Source organism: Pseudonaja textilis, chromosome 15 (genome assembly GCF_049901715.1).
Source record: "Pseudonaja textilis isolate UNSWEBS1 chromosome 15, rPseTex1.2, whole genome shotgun sequence".
NCBI classification, from domain to species: Eukaryota; Metazoa; Chordata; class Lepidosauria; order Squamata; family Elapidae; genus Pseudonaja; species Pseudonaja textilis.
Window position 1 is genome coordinate 3,072,081 of NC_142004.1, and position 22,351 is coordinate 3,094,431.

The following is a 22,351-nucleotide window of genomic DNA, read 5'->3' on the forward strand; positions in this document are numbered from 1 at the left end:
AAACGTCCTTGCTGCCTGAGATCAATTTATTTGATTCTGCAAGGAAATGACTGCTCAAAATTCCCAAGGTTGGGCTGCCTCTGTCCAAGGTGCTGAATCTGGGAACTGAAATCCGGTTGGGTTTTTTTGGGGGGAGGGGTTGTGTGCGAACACAAGTGTTCAATTACGTTTGCTCTCTGCCCCATGGACTCCAGCACTGGCAAAGATAGGACCGATGACCTCTGGGTTCCCTTCCAACCCTTCAATCTTGACCAATCTCCCTACAGGTTTAGTAAATGGCATTGACTTGCGTTGTGCGTTGTGTGTGCGTTGACTTGACCAGAGGAAACATTTTGGCCAATGGTTTAAAGGCAGGAGGGGTGAAGAGGGGAGAAGTTAAAGAGACTTGTTAAAAGAAAAGGTACAGAGAGCCCTCGACTTGCCATCACAATTGAGCTCCCCTTCCTTTCTTCCTTTCTCCCTCCCTCTTTCTCTTTCTTTCTCCTTTCTACCTCTCTTCACCTCCCTCTCCTTCCTTCTTCGCTTCTCCATCCATCTATCCATCCATCCATCCACTTTTCTCTTTCCCAGTCTCCCCTTCCTTTCTTCTTTTCTCTCTCTCTCTCTCTTTCTCCCTCCCCTTTCTTTGGCCTTTCTCTCTCTCTCTCTCTCTCTCCATCTCCCTCTCATTCCTTCCTTCCTTCCTCCCTCCCTGCTGATGACACCGGCAATGGGTAGAGGAGAAACGCCACGAACAATTGCCACGTTTTAGCCCCTACTCCCTTAAATAAATGCCAGGACACGTCCTTCCACCTCGAACCACCGGTGCCCAGGGTCTCTTCTCCTTGGGAAGACATTGCTGTCCCATCGCACCGAGTGAGTCAGAACTGGCCCAGGGCGCACATCCAGGGATGAGTGAAAACCGGGCCGAAGCCGAGCTTAACCATTTCCTTTGCTGGCCCAGCGGGGCATCCTATGGGGGGAGTGGGGGAAATCATCCAGGTGCAGGGAAGCTGCTTCCAAGGCTGCCCGCCAACAGCAGAGATCGCTCGCCACCTGTCCAACCCGCACTGCATAACGGGGGGAGAAGAGGAAGAGAGAGAAGGACACCCTCTCCCCCCCAGGACTGAAAGTCCGGAGGGCGAGAGGGGTAAGACTTCCATCGGAGAATCTGCAATTCTTCAGGGAATGGAGTAATTGAAAGTCGGCCTTCCTTGGGGGGAGGGGAGGAGATTGGAGAAGGTGGGGTGGCAGCCGGCGCGCCTCCTTCCTCTGGCAGGCGATATCTTTCCCCCCGACCACCACCACCTGCACAAAAAGGTTTACTGTAGATGCTTTTGCCACACAGACAGCGGAAGGCGCGCGTGGAACTGTCGTGAGTCAACCGGAGCAAAGAAGCCGACGAGGAAAAGAGAAGCCGAGGAAACCGGCAGGAGACCCGGAAAGGAATCGGTTCTGTTTGGGTCTGGCGGCTGGAGAAACTTCGTCTGGAGCGGCCTGGACCCTTGGCGTCCCCCACATCCCTCACCCGTCGCCTGCCTGCATACCTGTTTACCTGCTGCTCCTTGCGCTCCTTTAAGGAGGGGGATTTTTTTGCGGGGGGTGGGTGAGGTTGCGGAGAACCGAGGCCGGCCCAGAAGGCTGCTTGCGGCGGACTGGCGGGGGCTGAAGCTCGAGGAGCCCCCACTCCACCCCCGCACCTCCCCGCCCACGAGGGACCGGACCGGGCAGGCGCTGAGTTTCTTCTCCTCGAGTTGTCATCTCCGGGAATTGGACTCCGGGCTGGCGGAGTCGGAGGTAGATCTCCACGCCGGAGCTAGAACCGGCTTTGTCTCGGGCTTTGCGGCACCGACCCAAAGGGAGGTCGAGACAAGCCGTCCACCTCCCGGGCGAAGGGAATGAGCTTCTCCTCGACCGCCGCTCCTTCCACCCGGGGGCTTCGCCTCCCATGTCTCTTCGGCGCCGCTCTCCACGCGAGTTCCACTTAGGACCCGCCGGTGCGTGGCGGGCAAGCGGTCGGATCCACCGCTGAAGGAGCTTCCAGCCCCGGAGGTGGGCGAAAAGCAATATTTAGGGGAAGGAAAGGGGGGAGTGGGAAGAAGGAAACCCACTTACCTCCCCCTCCTCGCACCCCACCGATCGCCCCTCGCGCGCGCCTGCTTCCCGCGTGGCATCCAACTCGCCTCTTTATGACATTTGGGATTAAAGTTTCGGCTTCTGCAAACAGCCAAGATGCCGTTCCATCCCGTGACGGCCGCTTTGATGTATCGGGGAATTTATACCATTCCCAACATTTTGGCAGCGGATCCCAACCCGGTGGATATCCCCGAAGACGAATTGGAAGGTACCGAGAAATTGGGGGGGAAGGCTGCGTGGAAGTGGGCTGGAAAGAGCAACCCCGAGGGAGGGGAGAAAAAACGGGGTGCGCGCGTGGAACGTGCCTGTTTACCTGAACCCCGGGGAAGAGGGGAGGGGGCAGCGGCTTCGGGGAAGGGGCGCGGGGTTGGTGCAGGAGGGGGGGACATTCCCAACCAACCAACCAACCACCCGCCCAATCCTGGGAAAGTGAAGCTGGTAAACAACCCCCGCCCCCCCCCAAAAAATAAGTGGCGAGGTGTTCTGACGTGCGCAGGGGTGTTTTGGATGCCGCGGTAGAAGAGGAAAGAGAGAGGTCGCCCAGGAAGGGGGGGCGCGGAGAGGAGGGGGCGAAAGGGGCGGGTAAGGCACTCTAGAGGTGTGTAGGTGTGTGTGTGTGTGTGTGTGTGTGTTGATCTGGTCTACCTCGCAGGGTTGTTCGGAGGAAGGAAGGGAAGGCGAGGGAGAGGCGAGGCGGCCAGGAACCCCCCAAAGAGACAGAAGCCGGGCTGGGATCGGCTTCAAAGCGTACTCCCCCCCTCCCCGCGGGGGAACCATTCGTCTCGCGGGGAGAACTTGGGACCAGAGATTGAAGGGTGCAGGGGGGAGGGGAGGGAGGGAGGGAGGGGGAGAGACGCGTGGAAATCTGGCTGAAAAGCACCGCAGCAGCGTGCGTGCGTGTGTGTGTGTGTGTTTGCTGTCTTGGAGGGAGGGCGACAGACCGGCTGGAGACGTGCTGGGCTTAAAGTGAGCCCAGCAGGAATCGTTCCCGCGTGGGGGAGGGAGGGGGAGCGTCGGCAGAGAGGGAGGGGAGTTTCCCGAGCCCCCCCCCTCTCTCCCCCCCCACCAACTCTCTCTCCCCTCCGCTGTTTTTGCACCACAAAAGGCATTTTCCTGCGGGCTGCGCGCGGAACAGGTAGCGGCGGGGGCGGCAGTCTCCTTCCAGGCCGCTCTGGAAAGCGAGAGTGGGGGGGGGTTGTCACCCTGTGATATAAACACCCTCTGCGGCGCTTCCACCGGACTTGCAACTTGGAAAGGCAGGCTCCCAACGTCCCCCCGTCACTCCTTCTCCCCTCTCTCTCTTCTACCCCCCCTTCCTTCTTCTCTTCCTCCCAGCCCCGATTCGAACTCACGCGCCCCCTTTTCCACCACCCCCACCAGAGGAAAAAGAAACTCCCAGCGCTCCCTCATTCCACGCGTGGCGAGGAGCCCCCCCCCCCGCCGCCTCCTCCAGCCTCCCGCGGCCGCATCCGTGCGCCAACAGAAAAACACACCAGCCTGGCTCCTAGGTTATAGGATGTGGGTAGGTGGGTGAGTGAGTGAGCGAGCGACGGGGGTGTGGGGTGTGGGGAATCCTGCCTCTCCCTCGGAAGGAATTTGAGGCAGGGGGAGGCGTTCATATTAGGTAGCCAGGAGTGGGTACCTTCTCCCCTCCTCCTCCTCGCCCACCGCGGCAGATTTTCCCGATGGCGTCTCTTGGATTGGGCTTTTCCAGAGGGGTCCACGCGGAATTGCGGAGGGGGGAAGGAAGGGGGGCTGTTGAGCTGTCAATCTCTCTTTCACCGCCTCGACTGCCTCTCTCTTTCCTCCCCCCGCCAACCTTCTCTCTCCCCGCCACCAACCCCAAATAGATCGATCGTTGGCCAAAGTCACGCAGGAATGGGTATATTTTATATTTTAGAACCGATGAGATTGGCAGCCGCCTTGTTTGGGAGGGAGAAGGGAAGGGGAGGAAGGGAATGAGAAACACTGGGGCCCAACCCACTGGGGACTCAACAGGTTCCGCCTCGAAAGCGAAAGAAGGCCCGCAGGCCGCCTTTTCGAACCGAGCCCGTGGGTTCGCGTCCTGCGTGGAAGCTTGCCGTGGGTCTCTCTCTCTCTCTCTCTGTCTCTCGGATCTTCGGCGTGACCGAAGAGAAAATCACGGGAGTTCCCGTGTCGGCTTCACGGTTTGCCACTGACTGGACACCGGGCTCAGCCCGTTGCGTGGGGAATCTTACCTTCCCACCCGGGTGCGGCCCGGGTCTGAGGGCGCAAAGAAACGCTCGCTTCTGCAGAAAACGGGCAGCTTCCTCCCCCACCAAAAAGAACCACATAAACAGCTCTCCCTGGTCTATCCCGCCCCCCGCAACTTCCCACCTCTCTCTCTCTTCTCTCTCTCTCTCTCTCTCTCTTGTCTTCAGCTGTATTCAAACAGTCGTTTTCTCTCCAGTTCACAAGCTGCCCGGGTGTGCCTAAACGGCAACCTTAAAACACTCCAAAGAGCCATTTGGACCCGTGTCCCACAGAAAAGGGGACACCGGGAGCCACAAAAATCCTTCCCATGCCTGACTTATTTCCAGAGCCGCCGCAGAAACCAGCATCTATCCTTGAATTAAAGGTTCTGTTTTCTTCTGAGACTTTCCTTTCCTTGGATTTAGCCTACCAGGGGGTGGTGTGGGGTTCGAAAAGCTCAATAAATCGCATTGCACATTGACAGTGGCAGTGCATGTTTTGAGTAGGCAGGGCGCCGCAAGCAGAGGGATTGGAAGAGAGCCCCATGCGGCTCCAGAGCCTCCGGTTGCTGACTCCTGGGTCTAAACTCTCGGATGGTAAACAAACGAACACATTAAAATTGGGGGGAGGGGTTAAACTTCAGGGAAAATGTTTTTCCTCTCTGGGGCCCTCCAAAATCAACCGGATAGATTCTGTAAATAGCTGGAGATTTGATTTCGTGGGGCTTGGCTGGACCGGATCTCTTCTCCCGTGGCCAGAAGAAACTGGATCGGGGGAATCTCAATGAATCAACGGGAAACGGCTTGCCTCCTGGATTGGATCGGATCATTTTTCACAAAAGATCTGGAGAGAGCCATTTGTCGTCATCCCCCGTCCCGCACCCCGGTTATAAGGTCTGCTGCTTGAGCAGGGCGGGTTGGACTAGATGATCTCCAAGACCCCTTCCAGCCCCAGGATTCTAAGATGGCTAAGGGAAATTGACTCGTACCGCCAAAGGGGCCTCCATGGGTGCAGCAGGCTTGGAACCTCCCGACCTTACTTCACCCACCCATCCCCCAAATTCAAAAGCCTTATTTCCGAGGGGCAGAAAATGCTTTTAGGGCCCTGAGCTTCCTTGCATATATTTCTCTCTCTTCAACCTCCCAAACTCGGGATTGTTTCCCCTGCTGTAACCTTCTTTTCATTAGGAGTGAAGAGAAATTACCCACCAACCATTAGGGTGGCGGGAGAGAAATCACCCACCAACCTAATTTGGTTTTGGTTTTGTCTGAAATCCACTGGTGTATTATTATTAGTATTATTTAAAAAAGCTCTTGCTAACGGTATTCTTCCACCACCCACAAGTATTCCTTGGCAGCTGGGTCAAAATCCAGGATTCTCCAAGGATTCAGAATAACGGAGTTGGAAAGGACCTTAAAGGTCTTCTAGTCCAACCCCCTCTTCAAGCGAGGGACCCTATGCCATACTGGAGCCTCCAGTGATGGAATAGCCACAACTTCTAGAGGCAAGTTGTTCCACTGGTTAATTGTTCTGACTATCAGAAAATTTATCCTTAGTTCTAGGTTGCTTCTCTCCTTGGTTAGTTTCCATCCATTGCTTCTTGTCCTGCCTTCTCTGGTGCTTTGGAGAGTAGCTTGACTCCCTCTTCTTTGGGGCAGCCCCTGAGAGATTGGAAGACTGCTCTCGTGTCTCCCCTAGTCCTTCTTTTCATTAGACTAGACCTACCCAAATTCCTGCAACCCTTCTTCCTATGTTTTAGCCTCCAATCCCTTAATCATCTTTGCTGCTCTTTCTCTGCACTCTTTCCAGACTCTCAACATCTTTCTTGCATCACGGTGACCAAAACTGGACACAGTTTTCCCAGGGTGATGGTCTTACAGTCCCTTTGGGCTCCTTCTAGATATTTATTCGGGTATTGCGCCATTTTTTGGATGTCAAGCTTGGCAGAGACATAGAGTTGTTTTGGCTAGACCGTCTGCACCCTGAAGGGGCCCATAAGGTGGCCCGTGGTGGGACTGCGGAAGCGGGGTTGCTTTTGATGCAGAAGTGCAGAGGCTGAGTAGAAGTGGTGGTGTCCGTGTTTTTCCTGGGCCTCAAAAGATAATAAATGCTGATTTAACTCCTGATCCTCAGAAAAAACAACAACAACAACCCATCTTATCTGTGGATAAGCTTGACCAAATCAATGCTACGTCCTTGCCAATTTCTCGGCAACGTATTTCAGAGCCGGTTGGTTGTTCGTCTGTGAGCGAGGAGAAGTACTTGGTCCAAAATCACCCAGCCCAACCTTCTGTAGCGTAAAACACAAAATTCATGGCCTCCTGGCGTTGAATCTAGAGCCTTAACCACTAGCCCAGACTGGCAGAGCAGAAGAATATAGAATAAGAAAGTTGTGAGGGACCTTGTAGGTCATCTACTCCAACCCCCACCCCGCCAAGGATGGGAGATTGGTGTCCTCCACTCTCAGTTCCATCGTGCCCTCAGATGCCCCTGGAGTTGCGTCCCCCCCCGTGTCCTCAGGTGCCTCCTTTGAAAGGTTCGAGAGAAGCACCGCCGTCCAGGAACACGGGAAGGGATGAATTTTCAGAGATATCCTGAAGATCGAAGTTAACTCGGGTCCCTTCCAAGCAGAGATTGGCAGAGACCTAGCCACTTTGCAAAAACTGACCAATTTTTTTTTTTAAATTTATGCTTCTAACTTTACTTAGAAAATTTGGTGTTCTGACCAAGGCTTCCAAGACCATAATTAAGCACATGCTTAGTCCAAACAGCTCTTGTTTTGTTTCGATGCTGTGAATTATGTTCATCCCAAACAGTTCCTCGAGATAAGCACCCACCTTTCTCTCCTTTGAATGGCTGCCAACAACTAAAGTGCCAAATGAACTGTAAAAATTCAACCGAAGTACGAAGTCCATACAGTGGCCTAGAAGTGGAGCTCTCGCCTCACAACCAGGAGGCTGTGAATCAATCCTAGGTAGAGGCTGATATTTGAAATAGATTCTCCTTCTCGATCGGGGTTGGACTAGATGACCTCCAAGGTCCCTTCCAACTCTGTTGTTATTCTATTCTATTCTTAAAGTGCGGTCAGAGTGAAGTCCAAAACTAGACTTAGAATAACTTTGTCGCTTTAAATGTACGCTTAATTGGCATACATTAAAATGAAATTTTGTCTCAAAGCTCTCAAATGTTCACCTCTAACATACACTACATAAACATGACAAAAGTATTAATAAATAAATGAAAGATTACGCACATAGCCACATATATTATATGACACAGAGAAACAACACAGTCTAATTTGGATGTATAAATGCACATGGTGAGAAAATAGATCTATTTTTTTAAAAAAAGACAAAAGAAAGGCCAGCTTTTAAAAAAGGCTGCTTCCCACCCCATTTTTAAATAAAAATTAACTTAAATCAACAGTGCAGCTTCAGGGGGTAAAAAAAAAAAAATTGCTGCTCCCATCTAAAATATACTTTGAATTCTGTTTACAGCCCTGTGCTAGCTTTGTAATGAAAATCATCTTCTTATGACACTGGGAATTTTTTGTCTGCTTGCTTGCTTGCCCTCAAGTGCCAGTTATTTCATACGGCAACTTCCCAGGCAAATGAAATAAAGGGAAATGTTTGGATGAGAACTGCTTGGAAATGGAACTGGGGATTTGCTCTCAAAGAAAAAAGAAAAAAAAAATAATAACATCAGCCAGCTAAACCGGGTTGGCTTGGAGAAGCAGCTCACTCAGTTCCGAATTGTTTTTCCTTTCTTGAAAAAGACTCGGTCCCACCATTTTTCTGGCTTCTTTGGAACCTTGCATTGAGGGCTGCTCAGCTTGGATTGAAACCAGAGTAACAGATTAGGAAGGGAGCCTGGAGGTCTTCTAGTCCATCCCCTGCTCAGGCAGGAGACCCTGCACCACTGCAGACCAATGGTTGTCCAATCTCTTCTTTTAAATCTCCAGTTTTGAAGCAGCCACAACTTCTGAAGGCAAGTTGTTCCACTGATTAATTGCAAATTGAGTCTGCAATAGAAAAATGGACTGGTATGGAGTAGAATAGAATAGGATAGGATAGGATAGGATAGGATAGAATAGAATAGAATAGAATAGAATAGAATAGAATAGAATAGAATTCTTTATTGGCCAAGTGTGATTGGAGTTTGTCTCTGGTGCAAATGCTCTCGGTGTACATCAAAGAAAAGATACATTCATCAAGAGTCAAGAATCGTAAGGTTCAACACTTAATAATAGCCATAGGGTACAATAAGAATAGAGTAGAGTAGAGTAGAGTAGAGTAGAGTAGAGTAGAGTAGAATAGAATAGAATAGAATAGAATAGAATAGAATAGAATAGAATAGAATAGAATAGATGGATCGGCCAAACCAGGCCAAACCGGTAGCATACCACCACTGGCTCCATCACGGTTGCAAGTCGAGGCCTATCGGTCAAACCACGCACAGAACAGAGGAGGAGGAGGAGTCGATCTGACATCCTTCCAGGATTCCAACATTTCAAGCCTTTCCCTATTTATATTTTTATTTGCAAGTTAAGGACACGGAAGGGGTCCCTGGAGGCTTCAGACAGCTTCAGAAAGCATCGCCGTTCCTTGATTATGTAACCTTTCTTCAGTCTCATTAAAAAAATGCTCTGATTTGCCTGCCGTGGCTCAGGTAGCATAGCAAGCAAGTTAGATCCCCCTCCCAAATAAATTTCCCGGCCCCTGCTGTAGTTAACCGTGCCATCTTACAACAAGAAAGGTGTTGCTTTCTTTGTTTTTTTCCCAATCACAGCTGCCTGATTGAAATGTGACAATCCATGCACGCATACTTCTTCCTTCCTTCCTTCCTTCCTCCTTCCTCCTTCCTCCTCCTCCGCCTCCTCCTTCTTTGTCTTCTTCTTCCTCCTTCCTTCCTTCCTCCTTCCTCCTCCTCCTCCTCCTTTTTCTTCTTCCTTTCTCCTCCTTCCTCCTCCTCCTCCTCCTCCTTTTTCTTCTTCTTCCTTTCTCCTCCTTCCTCCTCCTCCTCCTCCTCCTCCTCCTTTTTCTTCTTCCTTTCTCCTCCTTCCTCCTTCCTCCTCCTCCCTCTCCTCCTTCTTCGTCTTCTTCTTCCTCCTTCCTTCCTTCCTCCTTCCTCCTCCTCCTCCTCCTCCTTTTTCTTCTTCCTTTCTCCTCCTTCCTCCTTCCTCCTCCTCCCTCTCCTCCTTCTTCGTCTTCTTCTTCCTCCTTCCTTCCTTCCTCCTTCCTCCTCCTCCTCCTCCTCCTTTTTCTTCTTCCTTTCTCCTCCTTCCTCCTCCTCCTCCTCCTCCTTTTCTTCTTCTTCCTTTCTCCTCCTTCCTCCTCCTCCTCCTTTTTCTTCTTCCTTCCTCCTCCTCCTCCTCCTCCTCCTCCTCCTCCTCCTCCTCCTCCTCCTCCTCCTCCTCCTCCTCCTCCTCCTCCTCCTTTTTCTTCTTCTTCCTTTCTCCTCCTTCCTCCTCCTCCTCCTCCTTCTCCTCCTCCTCCTCCTTTTGTGGCAAATCTTTTCAGAAATACACCCCCCCGCTGCAGTTTTCTGTTTTCCTTAAGACTCAGGACAAATAGCGCTGTTTGAGATTTCAGCTGCTGGATATTTTGGAACGAGAAATAAAGAAAAGAAAAGAAAGAAAGAAAGAAAGAAAGAAAAAGAATGGCGAAATTCAAGTGTAGCCGGAGGGAATTCTGACATGCCTAGGCTTTTCAAATGGGGTTTGAAAAAAAGCTGTGACAATGGTTCAGCATTGTAAGGGGAAAATATTTTTTGGTGGGGGGAGAACAAACAAATTTGTGGTTTTAGCAAGCCGGCTTCTAAGAGAACCATGTGGCCTGTGAGGATGGAGAGCATCGATTGAACATTTTCAACCGTGAGGAGGGTGCAATGCCCCAAACCCCATGTAGCCAAGCCATGTTGATTTAGGAATGGTGAGACTACTTTTTAAAACCGACTGTTCCCCCAGATAGAACAGCTGGAGCAACCTAGTGCAAACAAGAAAGTACATTAACATATCCATTTCGAATTTCAGACCGCATTGGCAAAGGGCAGCATGTTTAACTTGATTGAAAGCCTTGGCAGCCACGTCTGCTAATGTGCAAAAACCCTTGCTAGGTTTTAAACGTGGGTTGCGGGCTTGGAGAGAGAGAAGGCAGCTCCTCAGGAGTAGGTACTATTATATTGCACACAGCCAGGGGAGGGGGGAAAAAAACACAAAACAAAAGGATGTGTTAATTGACTAGCCAGGAGAAGAAAATACAACAATTGCAGCTGGAGTGTTACGCAAAAATTAAGCCAAGGTTGCTTTTGAGCCGAAGAAGAACAAACTCAAACGGTGAAGAAGGTTGGAATTAGATAATCCAACCTTTGCTCTCTTAATTGTTATTTCACATGCAGTTGTGGCTCGTGGCCTCTTCACAGGTAGGAATAATACGAGGCTGAGCATGGATTCTGAGCCGAAAGGAAATTTCTCCTTCGTTCTAGATTGCTTCTCTTCTTGATTAGTTTCTACCCATTGCTTGTTGTCCTGCCTTCTGGTGCTTTGGAGAACGAGTGAGTGGGTGAGTGAGTGAGTGAGCGAGTGAGTGAGTGAATGAATGCTTTATTGGCCAAGTGTGATTGGACACACAAGGAATTTGTCTTGGTGCGTAAGATCATCAGTCTACATAAGTACACTGAGGGCATATGTACATAAACCAGGCTTATCATGGTAGAATAGTAAAATCATAATAGAATAGAATAGTAGAATAATAATAGAATAGGATAGAATGGAATAGAATAGAATAGAATAGAATAGAATAGAATAGAATAGAATAGAATAGAATAGAATAGAATTCTTTATTGGCCAAGGGTGATTGGACACACAAGGAATTTGTCTTGGTGCAAATGCTCTCAGTATACATAAGTACACTGAGAGCATATGTACATAAATCAGGCTTATAGTGGTAGAATAGTAGAATGAGAATAGAATAGAATAGAATAGAATAGAATAGAATAGAATAGAATAGAATAGAATAGAATAGAATTCTTTATTGGCCAAGTGTGATTGGACACACAAGGAATTTGTCTTGGTGCGTAAGATCATCAGTCTACATAAGTACACTGAGGGCATATGTACATAAACCAGGCTTATCATGGTAGAATAGTAAAATCATAATAGAATAGAATAGTAGAATAATAATAGAATAGGATAGAATGGGATGGAATAGAATAGAATAGAATAGAATTATTTATTGGCCAAGGGTGATTGGACACACAAGGAATTTGTCTTGGTGCAAATGCTCTCAGTATACAAAAAAGAAAAGGTACCTCCGTCAAGAGTGAAGAATCCTCAGGGACAATACTTAAGGATAGTCATAGGGTACAAATAAGCAATCAAATCATGCTAGGAAACAATCGATATTTCTCTCTCTTTATCTCCTGCTCCTTTTAAGGAAGAGCTTGAGAAGGTGATAAAACTCCAAGGACATTCCCGAATTGAGCCATCTCTAAATTGCCTTTCCAGGGGGTGGCCGAGCTGCCTTTAGTCTCACTGATACCATCTGCCTTTGAATGAGTTTAACGTACAGTTTTTCTGTTTTTCCCTCCTGCCTTTCTTTCTTTATCTGTTTCAAGGCAACTGATACGCTAGTAAACTGCAGCAGGCTTTGTGGGGAATTTGATGCTGGAAAGCAGGAATTAGACTTCTTAAATTAAAAAGAAGGCGGCGGTGGGGGGAAAGGCACAGCCATCCTTCATAACCACGGCCTGGCTCTTGCAAAAAAGGCAGGCTGGCTGCCCCTGTTCATGGAGGTTTCATTTATTTTTTGCCTTCCATCTTTCTTTTTTAGGGGAGAAAAGGCAGGGGACCTTCGACTTATGACCATAAGGGAGCCCCACATTTCGGTTGCTAAGTGAGAGGGGAGAAGGGGAGGGGAAAGGAAGGGAGAGGAAAGGAAAGGAGAGAGAGGAGGGGGAGGGGAAAGGAGAGAAAGAAGGAAAGGAAAGAGAGAGAGAGAGAAGGGGAAGAGAGGAGAGGGAAGAGGAGGAGAGAGGAGAAAGGGAAGGGAAGGAGAGAGGGAAGGGGAGAGGAGAGGAGGGAATAAGAGGGGAAGGGAGAGGAGAGGAAAAGAGAGAAGGAAGGAAGGAAAGGAGAGGGGGAAGGGGAAGAGAGGAGGGGGGAGGGGAGAGGACAGCTTCCATGGTGAGAAAGGGAAAAAAGGAAGGAGGGAGGGAATAAAAGGGACGCTGGCCAGATGAATACCGATGGATGCTGGTAGGCAGAGGCAGAATTGCCCCCACCCCTTATATTCCTTCCCAAAAAGGGGGCGTGCATAAGCGCACCAACGTGCCTGTCGTCCCTGTCCTATTTTTTATTTTATTTTTATTTTATTTTTCTTATATGTACCCATCTCATGTATTCATAACTATGTATACACTTATACTTATTATCTTGTAAACAATTGACAAATCAAATCAAATAAATAAAATAAAAATAAATAAAAACTAAGCCCGACCACAAAGTTTCGTAGCGAATCATGGACCTAGAGCGATAGCGGATTGAAGAATGAGGGTGAATCCCCCCTCAAGTTATCCTGGGATGCATTTGTGCTTCGATTTCAAGTTATAGCAACCGTGTCCCCTTTGCTGTCCTCGCCTGTGAATAAATCGGTGAATGTCACGCAGATTTCCTTCCTCTGTTTGGATCCCTCCCTTTTGCCGCTGTATAAAATGATACCCCACACTTATGCAAAACAGGGGCCTAATTCAGCTGAATTAATGCCTTTCCGCTGGTAGAAACAGCTTATTTAAAGAACAGGCTAATCAAGCGTAAATTCTTAAATGAACTTTAAAAAAAAACAAACAAACCAGATTCATCTGCGTTGTTATTGCTCCAGAATGGACTTTCTAATTGTTTCTTTTTTTTAATTGAAGGAGCTCAAATCTTCCTTGCCCTAAAATTATACGGGGATGTTTGGAGGTGTAGAAGGGGCGGGGCGGTGGCCTGGGGGGTGGGGGGGCTCACAATCAGGAGGCTGTGAGTTTGATCCCAGGTAGAGGCAGATATTTTTCTCTCTCTGGGCACACTGAGAATAGATATTTACCGAACAAAACTCTGCCCTTGCAACAGGAAAGGCAACTGGCCAGTAAAAAGCTCTGCTAGCCCAGACTCCACACAATACTAACAATCAAACCCGTATGACCAGGTTAGTACAATTGCTACCCAGGAGAGAAATCAAAAGCACCGATATAGATATAAAATAAAAAATAAAAAATAAACTATATGTCCTCTAGAATTAATGGTCAGGATATAACAAACCAAGCAGTATTTTAACACAAAGGTAAATTTGTCTTTGACCAGTTATGTCTTGCCTTCATCATAGTGACCCAAAACGTTCCGCTGCTGCACATACAATGAATGGTTTTAAATCCCCGAAGGAGAAAAATTTATGGGGCCTCCCTGGGAATTGATCTATTAGGGGCACAATGTAAATTGACCTACTGTCTCTGTAAAAATTTACAATGCAGTTTTACGTGTGACGCGGTTTCAACCACCCACAACACCAGAGGGGCAAATAGGCTCAGCTGCAGGGATTTTTAACTAGGTCTGCCTTGAAGACGTGCGGGATGGAAGCATTGGGAATTTTTAACGAATACTGTTTCTCAGCTTAGGAAAGCTCAGAGACCACCAAAATGTCTGGAGGTCTGTTGTTAAAGGGTATTTTGGCTTAACACTCTTGCTAAAATCTAAAAGATTTTTGGTTGAGCCCTCTCTCTCTCTCTCTCTCTCTCTCTCTCCCTCTTTCTCCTCCTCCCCCCATTACCTCTCCTCCTCTCTGCCTCTCTCTCTCCTCCTCTCCTCTCTCTCTCCATCCCCTTTCCTCCTCTCCTCCCTTGACCTCTCGTTCTCCCAGCAGGGAAAAAAAATTCAGGAATGATCCTCCCTAACTTACCAAAATAAAAAGAGAGGTAAAGTCCATTGTACATCGAGACCGGCAAGATTGATGATGTCAGCTTTCCCAAACAGACTGGACAGGAAACACAATCAGATGAGCGAATTATACTCTATTGTAAAGCTACATTAACAGAATCTTGCAAGTCTGAAAGTACAAATCCTCCCACCGTCTTTTTTAATAGCCTGAGAAGTTTGGGAGTTTTCTTCTCTGCCCGTTATGCAGCTGCGGGCTCCACTCTCTCTTATCTTATCCTTCCCTAACAGCCTCTCTTCCCATCCCAAGGACATTCGCACATGCCATTACATTAGCCACTATGCTAGGGCTTCCCAATTTTTCTCTCTCCTTCCTCTCCTCGTGCATTCCTCAAGGAGACATCAGCCCAAGCTAAGCTACGAATGGTAGACTATTTCTTCTTCCTCTCTTCCCTGTACCTTCTCAGACTTGGCAACAACAGACGACAGTGAATCACTCCTGGGGGGGGGGCTTATCTCTGCACTGCATGCTACCTCCTGTAAAACCCACCATACGGGACAAATGTCCCTTACAACCCCAGGGCTCAAAGGAGCCCTCTCAGCTTTCGGCCATCCCTGTGAATCAAGAGACAGATGGAGGCTGGATCAGAAGTGCGTTACTACCTCTGCTGTCCTCCGGATAGAACTGCAGTAGTAAATCTCTCCGTTGCAGGGCAATTGAAAGGTTTTGAGTGATTCTCCTTACTTCTCGGTTGGATCTTTCTTGGATGAGCTTCCACCCATTATTTCTTGTCCTGCCCAGTGGTGGGACTCAACCTGGTGTAACAACCGATTTGGTGAGCCCGCGATTTGAAAACTGCCCATTTTTCTGTCATAAGTCACTTTTTTCAGCAGAAGCATTATAACTTTGGTCACTAAACGAACTGTTGTAAGTCGAGGTCTACCTGTAGCCAGTTCTCGCAACCATTCATTCTATGCTTTGGTGCCCAGTCCCCTAATCTTTGCTTCTCTTCTCTTCTTTTCTCTTCTTTTATTAAATTAAATTCTTTTATTCTCTTATTTTATCAGTTATTGGGAGAATATTGAAGGGGGGGGGCTTCATGTGGCACCACCATCTCCACCATTCAACCTAGAATGAAGGACACATTTCTTGATATTTGGAACAATCACAATATTTGGAACGGCTTGCCTCCTGGAGCTGTGGGTGCTCCGTCACTGGAGGTTTTCAAGAAGAGACTGGACAACTATTTGTCCGGGTGATATAAGGTCTTCTTGTTGGAATTCATTGTTGGAATGTATTTTGTATGCAACAACTACAGTAGTATTCAGCCAGTAGAGGGCAGCGTTTCAAAGTTTGGATCTATAGTATATACTCTATGCTCTTTTGTTCTAAGCAGAGTTTCCTGTTTCCTGTTACAGTTAAGCAATTGAGCAGTAAAGCACATGGTGATTGTACTTTTTGTTTGCTCTGTGGTACTATAGTTCTATCTATCTATCTATCTATCTATCTATCTATCTATCTATCTATGCACACACACACACACACACACACACACACACACACACACAGAATTTCTAACACTCCTACCTTGGACTGGGGATTGGACTAGAAGACCTCCAAGGTCCCTTCCAACCCTACGATTCTATGTTCTGTGTACTATTTTCATCCTAAATAAGGAATCAGCTCTTTGAATACGTAACTGATAGCAAGCATCTTTCCACAATGCGCCAAACTGTATAATTTGGGGGTCACAAGAGCCGAGGCACGTTCGCAGTGCAAGTTGTGTCCTAATGAATTAAACCACTCTAAGGTTTGACGTGGTCTGATTCACCCCACTTGTACAAACCACCGGCCTCTCACAGTGTGATAAACCCGATTTTATTCAGCCTCTTCTTTCGTCCTCTCTAATGAATTGTGACAGGCCCAGAAAATTAAAATTAAGACTGAAGTCTTTCCTTGTGATTACGAGGAAGAAAAAGCTGCTGGTTTTTATCTCTACAGAAATGTACGCAGGCAGCATTGCAAAAAAATAAATTTCTTCCACCACCACCCCGAATGTGAGAACTTTGTCCAAACTGATTTTTGGTCATTTCCATTCTTGTTAACAATCCTTCTGGTTCTTCTTCTCTGTCATTATTAATAGTTAACAGAACAGAATAACAGAGTTGGGAGGTACCTTGGAGGTCTTCTAGTCCAACCCCCTGTTAAAGGAGGAAACCCTAGACCATTTCAGACAAATGATTGTCCAATCTCTTCTTAAAACCTTCCAGTGTTGGAGCATTTACAACTTCTGACGGCACTGGTTGATTGTTGAAACTCCCAGGAAATTTCTCCTTAGTTCTCTAGGTTGCTTCTGTCCTCGATCTGTTTCCATCCTTATTGCTTCTCGTCCTGCCTTCTGGTGCTTGGGAGAATAGCTTGACTCCCTCTTCTTTGGGGCAGCCCCTCAAGTATTGGAAGACTGCTATCATGTCACCCAAGTCCTTCCTTTCATTAAACAAGACCTACCCAATTCCTGCAACCATTAGCCTCCAGTCCCCTTATCCTCTTTCTTGCTCTTTTCTAGAGTCTCAGCATCTCTTTTTTTGTAATAAATGTGGCAACCAAAACAGGATGCCATATTCCAAATATACCAAGGCATTATAAAGGGATATTAACACTTCACGTGATCTTGATGGATGATCCCTCTGTTAATGCATCCTAGAATTGTGTTGGCTTTTTTTGGCAGCTGCAGCACACGGCTGGCTCACATTGAAATGATTGTCCGCTAGGATTCCAAGATTCCTCTTGCAGTCATTATTGCTGAGCCAAGGACTTACTCCAGAAAATACACGAAAGCCTAAAACTATATAAAACGTCTAATCCAAACAGGGTAGGCATTTCCTAACTAAAATTGATGAAGAGTTTCAAACGCAGCCGTAGGAGGCCACCTTCCTTATCGGCTCCTGCAAAATAGATCTCAAAGTTTCACCATGCTTTATTCCTGGCTAAGCAACCGATTTGAAAAATGGAAAGGAAGCAAGCAATATTTCAAAGTCAGGCCACCTCCACCCCTTAAAAGAAAGAAAAATGAGACAATTACAAAGCAGCAAATATCTGGATAAGCAGCACAGATTAAGAGATTCTCGCTAATGCGTTTTGGACCTCCCTAAGACCAGCAAGAAAACAGAGAGGGGAATCTGTATTCTCTTAATTTTCACAACGGGAATTTCTCCTGCAAATTTCTCCTCGTTGCATTCCCTGAATGCAGTCAAGGGAATTCCACAAGAGGCGTTGCTGTCATTGAAACTGCCTGATGATACGGGGGCAATATATTGATTGATTCCACTTATATGCCACCTATCTCACGCCAAGAAATGACTGGGAGGCTTATTCGGGGTGCAAAGAAGAGGAGGCTGCTCCCATGATTTTCTCAAGGGATGAAATATCAAGCTTTTGATATCCTTCTCTTCGACTGAACACGTTGCTTTGGTGGCTGCCAGGGGAATTCTGGGAGTCCATGCATCTTAAAGTTATCAAGGTTGAGAAAAGCTGGTTTACATTGCACTATTTGATACCATGTATTTTATTATTATGGACGTTATCACTTATCATTATTAGTAGTAATATCTTTTAACGCGATTGTAAACAGTGATAATTTTGTCTATTGCTGGTCTGATCATAATAAAGTTGTTATTATTATTATTATTATTATTATTATTATTATTATTATTATTATCTGGTTTGCATTATACAAATTGTAATTACAGATAGTTCTATAAAACTCCACTTTTGGAACATTTACAACTTCTGGAAGCAAGTTATTCCACTTATTAATTCTTCTCACTGTCAGAAAATTCCTCCTTAGTTCTAGGTTGGATCTCTCTTTAATTGGTCTCCACCCGTTGCTTCTTGTCCTGCCTTCACATTCTTTGGAGAATAGCTTGACTGCCTCTTCTTTGTGGCAGCCCCTGAGATATTGAAACACTGCTATCCTGTCACCCCTAGTCCTTCTTTTCATTGAACCAGACATACCCAATTATCCCAAATATTTTCTTGTATTAATTCCTGGCTGCACAGGCTGGGGATGATGGCTGTTGTATTATTCCAAGCCAGGACTGGGGAAACGTTTTGCTACAGAGAGAGAGAGAGAACGGGATACGTACTTGGTAGGTCATGTTGAAGGTGCTTTTAAAATATTGCAAGATAATGATCAGGTGGAGAACTGGAGTCGAGACAAGATATATCAAAACAAGACAAAAAAAGACTCATCTGTGTCAGGCCTTGGCATATGGCAACCTGGCAGGAAGGAAGCAGATGTGATATCGGGCATCAACTCCTATCCATCGTTGTCTTAAGGTGTTCTTGTTGTTTTTTCTGCTATCAAATCAGCTTTTTCTTACCTGTTTCTATAAAATTGAAACAGACGAATGGAATAGAGGAACAATCAAACCACAGCTTCTCTTCCTAGAGTCCAAAAGTCCTCCAAAATCTCTGGTAATCCACAAATAGAGAATATCTTAACTTACTGCACCTCTGTATGGTTTGCCAATTGCACAGGGGCAGATAGGAAGGCACTCCAGAGGGTGAACGTCATTGCCCAGAGGATCATGGGTTGCCCTCTCCCCTCTTTGGAAGAGCTTTATAGCTCCCACTGCCTTAAGAAAGTTCAAAACATCTGCAAAGATCCATCTCATCCTGGGAACCCTTTTTTAAAAAAAAACTATTACTATCTGGCAGACGGTACAGGATAATAATAAAAATAAGGACAAATAAGGCTGAAAAACAGCTTCTATCCCAGGGTAGGAACTATACTGAATTCTCCTGTATAGTGCAATATTATTGCAATATCAGGGGTTTTCAATTCAGTGTATAGAATGTGAAGGATGTGTGTTTGTGTTTATTTTCATAGTCGTCATGTACACTGAAGATGGCATTTAATTTTGTTGCACGAGGTGTGCAATGACACTACAGTAAACTGACTTAACAGCACAATTGAGACCAGTGTCAATTTGTGTCCTGCCGTCTGGCGCTTCGGAAAATAGGTTCGCCCCCACCCCTTCTTGGGGGCAGCCCCTCCAATATTGAAACACTGCTATCGTGCCCCCCCTAGGTTTTCTTTTCATTAAACCAGGCAACCTTTATTTGTGAGCCGTAGTCTCCAGTCCCCTGATCATCTTTGTGGCTCTTCTCCGCATTCTTTGCAGATTCTCAACCTCTTTTTTTAATATTGCGGTGACCAGTTGCTGTTAATGGCGCACTGCACGGTGTGATTCATGAAGGGTTGTGGTGGTTTCTTTTGCCCTTTTCAATCTGAAATGTGATTATGCGCCACACCATCTTCTTCACCGCTCTGTCTCCGGTAGTTGCTTTCCATCACACCTGTCTTGGAGGCTTGCCAAATGCATTATGCATTGGGTTTTAGGTGCCTGACATGCAGCAACTCCACCAGGTGGAGTGATAGGTCTATTGTATTCATATCTGGGTACTTTGTTGGTCTTTGTCCTTGGATAAGCAAGGCGCTGTCGCAACAAGAGAGGTGAGAACGTTTTGAGATATTGATATTTTGAGGGGCATATTAAAGTCTGCAGTGGTGCGAAGGATGAGCTGGAAAAAGGAATGAATGAAAAACTTATCGTGCAATATTTGGCTAAAGGTGATCCTCAATGATCATTTGTTTAGTGGCTATTCAATAGAATAGAATAGAATAGAATAGAATAGAATAGAATAATAAAAATTTAAAATAGAATAGAATAAGAATTTAGAATAGAATAGAATAGAATAAGAATTTAGAATAGAATAGAAATATGAAAGAATAGAGTAACAGAATAGTATAGGAATAGACTAGAATAGAAGAATAAAAATTTTAAATAGAATAGAATAAGAATTTATAATAGAATTTAGAATAGAATAGAATTAAAAAGTAGAACAGTGTTAACCACAGAAGTTTTGGGTGCGAGATACTGCAACCATCACAACTCTGAGTGAGTTGCCAAACATCTGAATTTTGATCACATGACCTGGGGGGAATGCTGCAATGGTCGTAAGTATGGAAAAACAATCCGAAGTCGCCTTTTTCAGTGCCGTTGTGTACTTCAAAGGGTCACTAAACGAACTGTTGTAAGTCCCGGGACTAACTGTACCCCCTAGAGTCAAGGCGGAATTTGCTTGAGCCTCCTTCCTCACCGTTTCCACTGCCTCGGGACTTCTCCTTTCATGGTTTCTCTTCCCAAGGATTACCTCCCTTTACATCACGCCATTCCAACTCTAACCGCTGTCATCCAAGAGAGCTGGGATATGAATCCCTAAGCTGTCAACATTCATCCGACTTAGTATGAGAGTGACAGCTCCATTTTTAACCACTGTCCGTTGAGGGACGTATCTGACAGGATCCGCTGCCACTTTTTTTTCACCCATGGAAGGAAACGTCTTCTCAGCAGGGAACAAACTCGACAGCTGTAAACTTCTTGGTGGCTTTAGCTAAATTCAACACCGCTGGTCCAAGTGCAGATTAGAGGACCATCTTTTGTTTTTAACAGCCTGTGTTAAAAATTAAAAAAAAAAAAAAACAGGAAGAAGGCGGAAAAATCCAGCAATGTTCCAGGATTCTCCTCACTCAGTTCATTCATTTCAAGCTGGCTGGATCTGAGCCTTATGGTAACAGATAACAGATAATCAGAGTTGGAAGGGACCTTGTAGGTCATCTAGTCCAACCCCCTGCCCAAGCAGGAGACCCTACACTATTTCTGACAGATGGCAGTCCAATCTCTTATTGAAAGTCTCAAGTGATGGTGCTCCCACAACTTCCAAGGGCAGCTTCTGTTTCATTGGTTGATTGTTCTCACTGTCAGAAAGTTTCTCCTTATTTCCAGGTTGAATCTCTCCTTGTTCAGTTTCCATCCATTATTCCTTCTCTGGCCTTCAAGTGCCTTGGAAAATAGCTTGATCCCCTCCTCCTCTCTGGGGCAGCCCCTCAAATATTGGAACACTACTATCATGTCTCCCCTGGTCCTTCTTTTCACTAGAGTAGCCAAATTCAATTCCTGTAACTGTTCTTCGTATGTTTTAGTCTCCAGTCCCCTAATCATCCTGGTTGCTCTTCTCTGTACTTTTTCTAGAGCCTTAACATCTTTTTTATATTGTGGTGACCAAAACTGGATGCAGTACTCTAGGTGTGGCCTTACTAAGGCTTTATAGAGTGGTATTAGTACCTCCCTTGATCTCAATTGTATCCCTCTGTTAATGCAACTTAGGATTGCATTGGCTTTTTTGGCTGCTGCTGCACACGGTTGGCTCCTGTTTAGCTGGTTGTCCACTAAGACTCCAAGATCCGTCTCCCAGTTCCTGCTATTGAGCCTGGTTTCACCCAGTCCATATGTGTCCTTTTGGTTTTTCTTGCCTAAGTGTAGGACTTTAGTTTTCTCTACATTGAATTCTCTACATGGTCTAGTGGTTAAGGCACCAGGCTAGAAACTAGGAGCCTGTGAGTTCTAGTTCCGCCTTAGGCGTGATAGCCAGGTGGATGACTTTGACCCAAATGGCCCAACCCCCAGGAGACAATGAGTTCTAGTTCCGCCTTAGGCATGAAAGCTGGGTGAGCGGTCCAATCACCAGGAGATGGTGAATGCTAGTCTCATCTTAGCCATGAAAGCTGGATAGGTAATTTTGCACCAATCACCAGGTGATGATGAGTTCTAGTTCTGCATGAAACCTGGGTGGGTGATTTTGGACCCATCTCCAGGAGATGGTGAATTCTAGTCTCACCTTAGCCATGAAAGTGACGGGGCCAATCATCAGGAGTTGGTGAGTTTTAATCCCACTTTAGCCATGAAACCCACCTGGGTGACTTTGGGCCAAAAACCAGGAGTAAGTGAGTTCTAGTACTGCCTTAGCTATGAAAGCTAGCGGGGTGACTTCGAGTTAGTCCCTCTCTCTCACCACAACCCATCTCACGGAGTTGGGGAAAATAGGAAGAGTATTTTATGTCTTCTCTGCCTTCAGTTATTTATAAAACTAATGATGGTGGGATATAAATTAATTAAATAAACCCATTTGCTTCTCTCTACATCCCTCTCTCCCATAGTTTCTGGAAACTCTCTTAGTCTTCCCAAGGAATGTCACAATTAATTTGTAGA

At 46.5% G+C, this 22,351-nt stretch overlaps 1 protein-coding gene across 1 annotated transcript in view; it reads left to right on the forward strand.

Moving 5' to 3' along the window:
* The first annotated feature begins 2,116 nt into the window (after positions 1 to 2,116).
* CABP7 (calcium binding protein 7) overlaps positions 2,117 to 22,351 on the forward strand; it is a 33,471-nt gene continuing 13,236 nt past the window's right edge. The window contains exon 1 of the mRNA XM_087913600.1: positions 2,117 to 2,323. Coding sequence (XP_087769726.1) covers positions 2,212 to 2,323 — 112 coding nt within the window. The 5' untranslated portion in view covers positions 2,117 to 2,211. The remainder of the gene's footprint in view (positions 2,324 to 22,351) is intronic.